The 12,769-nt window shown below is 38.7% G+C and overlaps 1 protein-coding gene across 1 annotated transcript; it reads left to right on the top strand.

Moving 5' to 3' along the window:
* Window positions 1-834: 834 nt before the first annotated feature.
* On the top strand, window positions 835-12,295 carry LOC311266635 (dnaJ homolog subfamily B member 6-like). Its single transcript, XM_084369065.1, has 8 exons — window positions 835-1,002; window positions 4,272-4,378; window positions 7,926-8,035; window positions 8,250-8,315; window positions 9,173-9,283; window positions 9,471-9,617; window positions 9,737-9,965; window positions 11,374-12,295. Exons 2-8 carry the CDS (start codon window positions 4,314-4,316, stop codon window positions 11,477-11,479), a joined length of 834 nt encoding a protein of 277 aa, XP_084225191.1. The 5' UTR covers window positions 835-1,002; window positions 4,272-4,313; the 3' UTR covers window positions 11,480-12,295.
* Window positions 12,296-12,769: the final 474 nt, after the last annotated feature.

The raw sequence follows: 12,769 nt of genomic DNA, 5'->3' as shown, positions 1-12,769 counted from the left end.
GATCACAGTTCCACAGAATTCTTCATTATCTGTAGACGTATGAGAAAAGAAAATCTGAAGTCTGTTTTATTTCTTAGCAAACATACACTTAAACTTAGAATTCTGAAGGAAAAAAAGTCAGAACTCAGCAGCTCTTATCTTCCATATCTTCTGTAATAAGCAGCACACAGCACTAAGAGCAGCTCAGAATTTGTGATGAGTTATGCTGGTTACACTTTTACTTATTTACAGAGGTAGATGGGTGAACAGACTACAGGAGAAATTAAAGCAGTGCAGTGAAATCAGTATTGTACATTGAAATGTGTTGACGTTTTTAAAATGTAATTTAATGTTATTTTGGTCAACTTTATTTAATACTGTAATAACAATTAACATAATCAACTATATTGGTCAAATATGTGGCTACCTACACATAATGACCTAGTTGCTCTCACTGTACTTGCATATAGAACAGTTTACAAGAAGATACTCATTCAGACATACAGGTAAAAACAAATATACACAATAAGCAGAGAAATATTATGTACACACAAGTAGTTCAAAAAATAGGTCTTCAGATAAATATATATTTTAAAAAGCAACAATGGCCAACAACATATAATGTCTGTATGCAAGTCATGTGTTTTATAGATTGTAAACAAATACTGTGACTTTGTTCGAGAGCTTCACTCTTAATCACTGTCTTGAAAGAGAGAAATAACTAGAATGGTGTTGAAGGGTGAAAGCTATTTAATGATGGTAAACTACACCATGTGGCCTAGTTACCGCTTCTTTGGCCACAGTCTACTGTGTCCAGCTGGTGGCGGTAATGAGCCTGTAAGCTGTAATCACCGCCAATAAACAAAAAGAAGAAGAAATCCGAAACAGGACGTTGCGTCTAATCTGAATCTGCAGCCTGCTGAACATGAATAAACCTGTTTAGTTTACTTCACCACCTGAAAAACAGACAGTCTGTTTTTCTTACACATCTGCTGAGATCACGGACATCTGGACCTGAATTGGGTAAGAGCTAACGGGGCTAATGATGTATGTGCTTCTGGTCAGAGCTAAGCTAACGCACTAACCAGCTTATGTTAGGTTCGCTAAGGTGAGCAGCTAACAGCAGCTACCGCCATGAACAAAACCAGTTCAGTGACAATATATTGTTCATTGGGAATTGTTGGACATACAATATCTTAACTTTCTGCTGCTAATAATTCCTGTTTACGCTGCCGGTCCTTGTTCATTAATTTGAGCCAGGTAGCAGGAGCCATTCAGGGTCACAGAGAGATAAACAAGCTAGCGTCACCCATAAAGCTGAAGCAGTGTGTAAGGAGGTCAGGTTTAAATGGTTAGCGTTTAAGACATGCAGCTGTCATACAGTTTAATTGTAGTCTTGCATGCCTTAAAACTAATGCTACTCCTATAGTGATAAAAAAAAGGTATGAAATCAGTACACAGACATAGCTAGTTCAGTTGCAGGTGTTGAGGTTCAATGCCTAGCAAGCTTATGGAGCATCAGTATAAACAATAGCTTGCTGGCTCGTCGTGGCTGTACTCAGAAAGACAAGGTAATAGTAGAATTTCCTTAAGGAAAAGCGCGCGAGTGATGTGAGCATTGATGAGTCTGCTGCCAGTGTTTGAAAAAGATTCACAATATCATATAAAATGATCATAAAAATCCATGTATCGTACAAAGAAGTATCCACTGCCATAGCACTAGACTACAGAGCACCTCTTTCCTCAGGCGGTCAGACTCAATTCATCTTCAGCAGTCCACCATTAATAGTTTATTTAGCTTATTATTTATTCATCCATTTAAAGATTCTTTGTTTTGTGAATGAGCATATAGAGACTACAACTTGAATTTCATTGTACAAACCCTGTGTTGTATAATGACAAATAAATGGACCTTGTACCTTGGTTGTGATATTCAGTAAATACAGAGGACGTTGATGCTCCATAGAATGCAAATCACTACAAGATTCATAATAATCCATAACTGTATATGTATGTCATCATGGAGTTATGCACATCTCATGTGTGTGTAATAGTGAGTGTATTGAAATTTGAATAGATTTTTTACTGTATAGAATATTGACTGACATAAATACAATGCATGGCTGTGGGATTGCTTTTATAATTGATAACCACAAAAGTAACACTGTTGCTAACGAGAAAATGTGTGTGAATGTTGACAGCTGAACTGAATTTGAAAGTATTTCTGGAATGTAAGAATTAACTCGTGACAAATCCCAAAATACAATGCACTGTTCTCCTGAAAAACATGGAAGCTGAAATGCAGTATCTAAGGAAGTTAGGAGCTTAAATGCATTGCTACAAAAGCAGGAAGCTAATCTGTAACATTGTCAAAGTTTTTCACTTCTGTTCCAATAATTTATTGAAAAAACTTAAAAAGGATGATGGGTAATTCAGCACTAAAACTAATAAGAAAAGTCATGGTACCATCTGCAGAGAATTCCATATGATTTTAGACTGCGTCATCAAACTGACATGCTGGTTCTTGAATATCTTCATTGTCTACTTTTGTCTTCCTTTTAGTTTCTGCTTCAGACCAGTTCAGACTGAGTCAGTGCAACAGAGGCTCTGTTATACTTGCAGCTGCAAAGGACCCTTTGTTAAACACATAACCATGTGCATTTCTCTTGGCACACATTAAAATCCAACAATGTAGACTCAAGTAGGCATTGTTAAGCTATAAAAGATCACACGTCAAAATTGTTAATTGTTGTTTTAAATCTATAATTTAAAACTTTTGTCAGTTCCAGTCATGTTTTTTCTTGAAAATTTACATAGATACAATTACACCCATGGGACTTTGAAAAATCAGATAGCCTCACCAGTTTCTTTTTTTTCACTTGATTGGTTTGAAATTTGTCCTAAGCATCCCAATCCTAAGAAACCATAAGGAAACTTGGCAACATGTATGCTTTTAATAGTTGTTGATGAATGTTTACAGTCATCCAAATAAAAACAGTATCTCATTAATTAGTACAAAAATTGTTTGACAATGTGAAATGATGTATGTGACCAAGAAAATAAGTTTAACATTTTGTCCACCGGGAACAAATTGACATCATCTAATATGCAACCAACCAAGCAAGCTTGGTCATTCCATCCCAACTCACGAGGGCCTCCCAGTTCAGGGGTTTTCTTGAAAAAAAGAATGTCAGTACTTCTACTTAATTCATGGGACCTCACAAAACCCCCAAACTGTGGTCCAAATACTTTTTAAGTTATGAATTTTTGAAGTTTGGTCCTCTAAGCTAAATTTCAGAATTTTTGTGAGTCTTTGTAGGTGTATTCTAAACCTCACCAATCGCTCTTTTCCACTGGGTGGGTTGAAAGGTCTACCTATGAAATAAAACAACTGAATGTAATATTAGAGCCAATGACAAGTAAAAAAAAAAAATGAATACAAAAAATAAAAAATGTTTTATATATGAACGAATATCAACGCTTTCACATACTAATGTTTATAATGTTTTTAATAGAAATTAAAATAATCTTCTTGTGAAAATCTTAATTTTGGGCGAGTTGACATGGAATAACCCAGCCGTGACTTGCAAATTTCATGAACCTTGTGAAAAACAGGCTTAATAGGTATCACATAGAGAGAAAACCTTTTTGCCACCAACCCCAAATCATTTTTACGCGAATAAATATCTTTCATTTTCAAAACTGATCTCCAATAGCTTTCACTTTGTTGCAACCAAATGTTGATTCTGTGTAGTGTTGATATAGTTCTATCACATTTAGAAGTAATTTGGTCCTGCATAACAAACAGACTGCCACAGATCTTGCTTGATATAGCTTCAGAGCTGAAAAAACCTTTTGCTAAAATACTTTTTTCTGTATATATTTCCAACAATTATTTTAACTCACCTTAAATGTGTTGAAAAATAAAATTAAAAAATAAATAAAGATGTTATATTACTCTTTCATCATTTAATAATTGTTGATAATAGAAAATTATTTGCTTTTCACTGGCTGTACTATTGCATACAGTAGTGTATACCTAGTTTTCTATCTTTGTGCGATACCTATTGGGAGTGTTTTTCATTGGGTTTAAGGAAATGTGTAAGTTACAGAGTAATGGCTTGGTTTGTTGCATAGTGGGGGGCTACGTGATTGGTATAGAATGACCCTGTTAAATGCAGGACACTGATCAGAGTTGCTCATAGTAGTACAACCACATCAGTGCCATGTTCCTGTTCATTTAAAGCTACTGTATGTGAAACATTAATCAGCAGCTCTCATTGTTCTTTCAGGTTCATCAAGCTTGCTGAAGCTTCCCCCTTCATCCACTCATCATGGTAGAGTACTACCAGGTGTTAGGAGTCCGGAGAGATGCGTCTGCAGATGACATAAAGAAAGCGTGAGTTGACAGAGGTTTGAAGTTGCATATCTGAGCTGTGATGCTCTGAGACAGTTCAGCAGACCTCTGCACAGCGGTGCAATCACCTTGCTGACTTCCAAAGGCTCTGGCTGCCAGCCATACAGTTAATTAATTACTCTGTCTATGCTGGTCACCTTTCTATAGAGCCTCATTTACAACAAAACTACAGAGTGAGCTCAAACTAGCAGACTAATCAATCTGCAGCTCAAGGTTTAAGAGTGTGACGGGAAACATTTGTAAAGTCAGGACACGTTAACAGAGCATGTGAAGGTAGTGCTGAGTTGAAACCGTGTCCTGTGCTCTGTGTCTTTAAACTGCTCACGCTGAGTTTACCTCTCATGCAAACAGCACTGTATTGGAGTGGAGTTGATCTTCAAACGCCATTAATGGGCAATTTGGCTTGTGATCCCATATGTTATTACTTCTTCACAGCCAAATTGAACTTCTTCCCAGTTTTCTCCATCAGTTCTAACTGCCCTCAATAGTTGAAATGGCCACATCCTGCTGAAACCCTATAAGCCAAACATTCAGCTCTGTTGCTCCAAACATGTTTTAAATCTGTTCCTGTGCTCTCAGATCATGATTTGCAGAAGGATTAAAGCTGTTTTGTGCTCATTAGACAGTTTTATCAGTCATCTTTGATACTACATCTCACTTGTGAATTATGTTCTTATTATAAAATGAGGAATATTATACAAGGCCTCCACGGATTGTTTTTTTCCTTTTTATGCCCCTTTTATCTCATTGTCGTCCCTCATCAATCTTCACTTCACTTAATTTTGTTACTTATTTTTGAACTCTTCATGTATTTTCTTTTTAAACTCTTCCGGTTAGAATAGACAGATTTATCTTTCCAGAAATCATGACCTGGTTGCTCAGGACAACCCACAGACCTTGTTACTAGCAGCTTTGTTTTTTACCGAACTATGCTGTTCAGCTATATCACCATGCGGGATGTGGACTTTAACAGTGTCCTCCTTAGCTTAGCTGTGCCATTAGCTGGTTCACTGGTGGTTAGGGCTGCAGCTATTGATTATGTTAGTAATCACATTTTCTACAGAATATTCCATTGATTAATCAGGTAATCACATAAGAAATACTTTTGCTCTTTGATAGAGCAATAGTAAATGTACAAAAGAGGAAACTGAACCTAACTGTTGGGAACTAATGAACATGGACACGAGCGACGTTAACTCTTGCGTGAGTTAATGAAGCTCATTAGTATGACTAGGTTTTATAAATGGAAGAGGGTAATGTTTCATATGAAGTTATAAAAACACAGAAGCGCAAATTTTGTGCAGTTTATTACAAATCCAGAGGTGGGAGTTATTATATAGCCTAATAAAGGCCCTCAGTCAGAAGCACAGCCTCTGATTGGTCTGCACAGGGAGCCCAAGGCATCATGGGACTGCCTGTGGATGACCAACAATCATTCCTACAATAACAAAAATAATTTTCAACACAGAAAACAGATAAATAATCACAGAAGGCATTCAGCGTTGGATTTATCACTCTGGATTTATTTATCAAAGTCTCCAAAACAACACTGCAGTTCAAGGCCTGATTACAAAACTGCTGATGGGGCTATTCTCACACTGGAGGCCTCATTAGCACAACGGTCTGTAACGAGCAGCTTCCCAAAATATTAAGTGTGTCATATATGACAGTGATGATGAAGAGGTCCGGTGGCAACGCGTTACTTGACATAGTGAATGTAATAATTTTACCAAAAGTCTGATGTGATAATATTCTCTTTTACTGCTAAAAGCAGTACATTTCTGTAACGTGGCACTTTTACCCCCAACACTGTCAGGAGCAGGGGATGAGTGGGTAAGAGGTTGTATTGTAAAATAAAAGCTTGGGGCAGCTCATTAAAAAGAAAACAAGACTGTGAACTAATTCTTCTTTGGGACTGTGAACTTTTTTCAAAATGATGAACTTGAGCCTGACCTATACTTGATTTTTGGGGCCAATATCAATATATCAGCTGATATTCTTATGTACATGGCATATTGACAGAAACACAACTTTTTTGCTAGTTATGCTGCAAATGTGGGTATCAAACTTTGTTGGACAAAATTCCATCATTGCACTGAAATGTTAAATGTCACAGGGAATTTAATAATTATAAATTACCCCAGGCATCTTTTTCTGCATCGCGTTCTGTTAAAACCACAAAAAATTAAATCGGCACATATAGGATAACATATGCCAGTATATCTGTGGTAGGCCGTCATGATATCGTTTGGGTTCTGATATGAACCAGGAATGTGAACTAGTAAATTTTAATCTGTGTCAACTGACCTTTAAACTCATACTTGTGAAGTGGGAACTTGCACAACACTGAGTTTAATTCCGTAGAAAGAAAATAGTTCCTCTATAAAACAGATCACAACATGGTCTGTGGATTATCTTAAGTAACCAGGTCATGATTTCTGCAAAGAGACATGCTAATGAGTTTTTCAAATGCACCACAAGCCGGGTGCCATCTAGTTCCATTATATTGGAGAGAAGGCAGACGGCAGACATCTCTACGGCCGATATCTCCTAAAATCAGCAACTCACCTCAAAATAATCCAGTGGAGGAAAAATATGTGTTTTTGATTTTAGGATGTACTATCCCTTTTAACCGTAACAACTTTCAATATTTTAGTTAACTTATCATTGGCATTGCAATTGCAAAGTACAGCGAGGTATAAGGACCAGCTGTAACAAAATGCTGAACAGCCGTTACCTGGGCTTCTAAAGTATAGTACGTCTGTTCTGGTTGATTTGGTGACACCTGTGGTTGGTTGTGTTAACAGCGAGTCTTTTCAATTTCAGAGTTCTGTTGGAAATGATGTGTATAAACTATTAATGGCAGCAAACACATCCTGAGGAATTACTTTGCAGCTCTGTATCTCACTATGATTGACCACTTGCTATTTAAAACTCATCCATTCACAAAAAATGCACAAAATTTCCTGTTGTGTGTTCTTGATTTTATTTTTTAATTGAACAAGACTGCTAACAAAGTGATGCTTATCTCTGTGACAAATGCATTTTGTTCCCTCTGGCTGCTTCACAGTAAAAGCCATCCTTTGGTTTTCTGCAATTGAACTGTGTTCATGTGAAGCAGCAGAAGAAATGCTGGGTTTCCATTAATTGTAACTTAAATGCCTGTAAATTCTTCTTTGAAAGATTCTAACTGAAATATTTTTCATTTCCATTTATATAATAATTGAATTACAATGTTCGACACCATACATCAACAGTATTAAACATCAGATAATGTAAATACTACAAGTGGTAGTAGAAGGTGAGAGCATTGTAATTGGGAGCATCAGAACAAAATGAGCATTAATGACCAAATGTCTATAAGAATGCACAGGATGGGAGAGAGAACACTGCTGGTTGTTTTTTGTCCTTCTCTTAACTATCACCAGTACCATGACATGACACTAGATAACGTTCCTAAGCACCACATTGTATTGTTTTCAGGTGAGTCGTTTTAAGCAGCCATCGTCTGTCCTCTGTCCTCATGTAGGTACAGAAAGCTGGCCCTGAGGTGGCACCCTGATAAAAACCCAGAGAACAAGGAGGAGGCTGAGAAGAAGTTCAAGGAGCTGTCAGAGGCTTATGAAGTCCTGTCTGATGGTTTGTATCATGCCAATGAACAACCAGTACCACTGAAACACTGTATAGACGTGAATGGAGAGAAACTGATACCAACAACACAGGGTGTGAGGGGAGCGGAGGAGTTCAAGTGAAATACACTCTTTCCTCATAAGTGGTGCTTCTGTTTGTGACCAGTAAGTTGTATTCTCATTGTTTATATTCTAAATTGAGTTGTCTCACTTTCCTCTTCCAGTCAACAAGAGGAGCATATATGATCGCTATGGCAAAGAGGGACTGACGGGGAACAATGCAGGAAGAGGTAAGTGCTCCTGTGAGAAAAGTTCAACATGTACCAGTAACTGAAACTTTTGTGTGTCAACAGCTGTTTTCATGTTTGAAGTTAAGAGAACATACGGGTCCAAAAGTCTGAGACCACATTTATAATAATGTCTGGTAAACCTAAAAATAATAAGAGGGTAAGTGAAAGTGTCGGAAGTCACAGTTCTTCAGAAGTGAGTCATGGTTAGACTAAAGGGTTTTGAGGAACCCTTTAGTATGACATGACATTACATGACCTGTAACGGTCATGTCATGGACTTTCCTCCACAGTCACCTGACCTCACCCCCATTGAACGTTTGAACAGACCTTTGGAACCAACTGTATGTAAAACACCAAACAGTTGTGTTTTATTGGAAATAGTCAGTGATGATGTAATGGCTTCTGTCCCTAAAAATGATTTCACTGCTCATTGTTTGTTCCGGTTCCTCTGAGCCTCCCACTGTTACTCTTAGAGTCATTAAGTGCCCTTTTCAACTTCCCACTGGGATTAGCAAAGTAGCAAATCAAGCCAAAGCATAATGCTGGCTTAGTGTAAGCTTTAAAAATGATTTCAGTGGCTAGGAGTACAGTTTGAAATGGATGCCAAATACATCAGATGTGGTTCCAGTGACCCATCAGATTAGGGGGTGTGCATCCAGTCCCAACAGAGTTGACTGTTTGGTAATTCAGCAGAAGCGTAGTTTGATGTTGAATGTAACAGATGGAGATGGCCCAGCAGGTGAAAATAAACAGTGTCTCAAACCTGAATTTTCTGTATGCATTTTGTTATTGGTTTGCTTTTGGTTTTTGGTTGATTTACACAGTTTACATCTGTTTTCATTGTCATGATGTTTCAGGGGGCCACTTTCACAATGGAGATCACTTCCACGAACAATTCACATTCCGCAACCCAGATGATGTCTTCAGGGAATTCTTTGGTGGCAGAGACCCATTTGCAGACTTTTTCGGTAAGTCATAACATTTAAGTGTAAAGTAGGGATGTCACCAAGTGTGCCACTGCTTTAGTCTGAGTTTTTCCCCAAATGTAGAATTGACGACTTTCAGCCTAATAGTCTTCCTCATTTCCTGCTCCAGTTTTCATTTATTTTAATACTCTCTTTAACACTTCTTTTGTATTCTGTCCTGTTCTCTCAGGTGCAGATCCATTTAGTGATGATCCATTTTTCGGCAGTGGCCGGCGGCACCAAAGTCGGTCCAATCGCAACCGAACAGGTGGCTCGTTTTATGGGGGCTTCGTTGGTTTTCCTCCCTTTGGTGCAGGCTTCTCACCTTTTGACCCCGGTTAGCAGTGCAACAACGAATAAAGAAACATGTTCCAATGTAAACCACACCAGCTGAAAAATAGTCCACACTGCCACCTGATTAAATGAGACTAACTCTTTCTGTACTCTTTATCTCAGGCTTTGGGTCTTTTGGCTCCATGAGCGCCATGGGTCAGATGGGTCAGATGGGTCAGATGGGTCAGATGGGTCACATGACAACCATGGGCAGTCTAGGAGGTGGAGGCTTCACTTCTTTCTCTTCCACTTCCTTCGGGGGGGGAGGAGGTGGAGGAGGGGGCATGGGCAACTTCCGCTCTGTGTCTACTTCCACCAAGATCGTCAACGGCAGAAAGATCACTACTAAAAGGTAAATTTGGATCAGTTTGGATATCACAGTGACTGTGATGTGCCAGTAGAAACTAATGAACTGCACTAAGGCTTTAGACTCTGTCACATTCTCTACACATTGCAGCGTTTACGTGGTATGAATCCAAACCATACTGGAAACTTGCTTATTTATATATTTTAAAAAAAAGTTGCTCTGTGCAGACCCTGCTCACCCTAAAGTAAGTCACAGTTCACCCTCTGTTCTTTCATTTAGCTAATATTTTATACAAGGATAAACTTGTTAGATTTTGAATGTCAAAGGTTAAGGTCACTGTGAAGAAATTCTGAAGAACTGATCTCATTTCTGAAGAATGTTCAGGAGACTGGGGTATTAAATTGAAACATTTATTGAAGCTCCTACAAGGAGAATAGGCAGAAACTTCACAGGTGATTGTCCAGTGCCTCGTTATATCCTTCAAGCTCAGCAACGTGGGAGACAGTCTGCTCACAGCAGATAGGTCCAAGGCCATCCTATGAGTTTACATAAACAGTGGCCTTGGTTTGTCAAATCTGTTTTGTAGACATATCTACAGCTGCTTTGAACTGCTAAGTTTGCAAATACCATGAGAGATACAAACTCATAGATCAGGCATCACTATGCCCTCATCCATACCTTATCAGGCCTAACGTGTATTCAGGGTACGTACAACATCTTATCTTGTGTAAGGGCCAGAGTGTTCTGGGCCATAGATTTTTCTCCCACAGCAGATGAAAAGAGGTAGATCACTGAAGGCAAAAGAACAAAAACTAAGTTAGATCCCTTAGTTAAGTACACAGAGAAAAACTCGAGAAAACTCTTACAGAGATGTGCACTAGCAGGGGCCATGTACCACTCAGTACTGACAAAATCACCTGGCAGCAGGTAGAGTGGAGACCAGAGCTTTTCAGCAGGCGCTGATCGCCAACCTGCTGCAGGTGTGTGTGTGTGTGTGTGTGTGTGTGTCAGCAGCTCTGGTGAGGGGAAACCCCGCCCAGCCTCTCAGTGCACCTCTGAAAGCACAACAGGCACAGAACCAAAAAACACCACAGAAAATGACTGACTGACACCCTTGTCCAACTAATAAAAGGTCACTTTGATGAGGAGATGTATTGGGGGTCTGGGTGAGTTAGACAAGCGGTAATTGTGGGAAAGTATACAGCTGTTCTCCAGCAGTGACAGCACATTCTCTGCGGACCAGGTGATAATTCAAGCCTTTTGTCAATTTTTGTAACAGTCCTCACATGTTTAACACAGCCATAATGCAACATTTGCACAATGGAGACCTCTGTCTGGATAATCAAAAGCATCTCTTTAATGGATGAATAAAGCCAACGATGTGTCTCATTCAGCTGAGAGCTCTGTATCTTTGTAGTAATCCCTCTCCTCCTTGTGGTTCTTTCTTCTCCAGAATTGTGGAGAATGGTCAGGAGCGGGTGGAGGTGGAGGAGGACGGGCAGCTGCGGTCACTAACCATTAACGGTAAGGAGCAGTTGCTGCGACTGGAACACAAGTGAAGATGGAAGCATCCTCCGCTGGAGAAGTGTTACCTCAGCACAAACATACCAACAAACTTGAGCTTGAAACAGAAGGAAAAAAAGCAACAAAACAATGTAATAATAGTGCTCTACTGTTGTTTGGATGTACATACTTAGGTTGTGTTTATTCCCCCTCATGTCATCTCCCTGCCGACTCTCATTTGTTAACCGCCCATTCAAATTCGAGGATTTGGATGCAGACTTTTCTATGCATTTTGTTAATGTATTTCTGAATTGGAGCTGTCCTTATATTTTGGCTCAGGGTGGTGTTATTGTTTCAGTGTTTGGGACCACAGTATTGTTCTGATGTATATGACCAGACCCCCCCCCCCCCCCTCCCTGGTACTTTCTGTATGCACTCCATTGTGTGTCAGTCTGTGTGCAGACAACACACTCTGTGTTCAGGAAACAAAGCATGACTTTGCTTTTTGATCTGAAAAGAAAAAGTGTTGAATTTGATTTTTAAAAAAGTGTGTAGGAGTAACTGAAGCATTTTCTTCCTCTCTGTTTTCTGCTTGTCTAACCTCTTCTTCTTCGTCGTCATAATTATTTTTTATTAAAAAATACAATGCTGGTAGGATGAGTTATGCAATTTTATATGTTCTAATACCAATGTGTTTTCTGTTTATTTAATAATGCATGTACACCCATTGATGTTGAGTCTTAATGTTAAAGCTGCATTATGATGCACAATATTGGAAGGCATTCTATAAATGATATATGGATATAGAAGGGATTTTGTGTACTTTGTAAACCAGTAAATCTGAGTTTCATCCTGTTTTCAGGATACTGAAATCTTGGCTGGTCTTTGCCTGCTCTGTTGGTTTGCTATGAGGTAGATAAACAATTTCTGTTCCAACCGTCAACTATCATGAGCATCATCATAGGGACTAACCCAAGTGTCCGTGCTCACATTTAGATTTCACTTTGTTAGATTTCTTAGAAATGTGTCAGTTAAATTATAAACGATAAAGACCAACACTGTTTAACATACAAAACAGGAGAATCATGGCAACATATAAAAAATTCTGACTTTATTAAAGAAAGAAAGATCTATGTTCTGAGAAAAAAAAAGTCAGAATTATGAGTTTAAACTCAAGTATGAGGGGAAAAAGTCAGAAAAGCACATTTCAGGCTTATAACTCTGCAAGTATAAAAAGACAAAGAGTTCAACCTGCCAAATATTCAGTTGTATTATTGAGTATTCAATATGCGGACATCTTGGAATACCGTCGGGGCTTGTCAACCCAAAGCATACTTCCTCTGAGA

Source organism: Pagrus pagrus (genome assembly GCF_965226575.1).
Source record: "Pagrus pagrus genome assembly, chromosome: 12".
NCBI classification, from domain to species: Eukaryota; Metazoa; Chordata; class Actinopteri; order Spariformes; family Sparidae; genus Pagrus; species Pagrus pagrus.
Note: the sequence above shows the minus strand (reverse complement) of the source record. Positions and strands in the feature narration are given on the sequence as shown.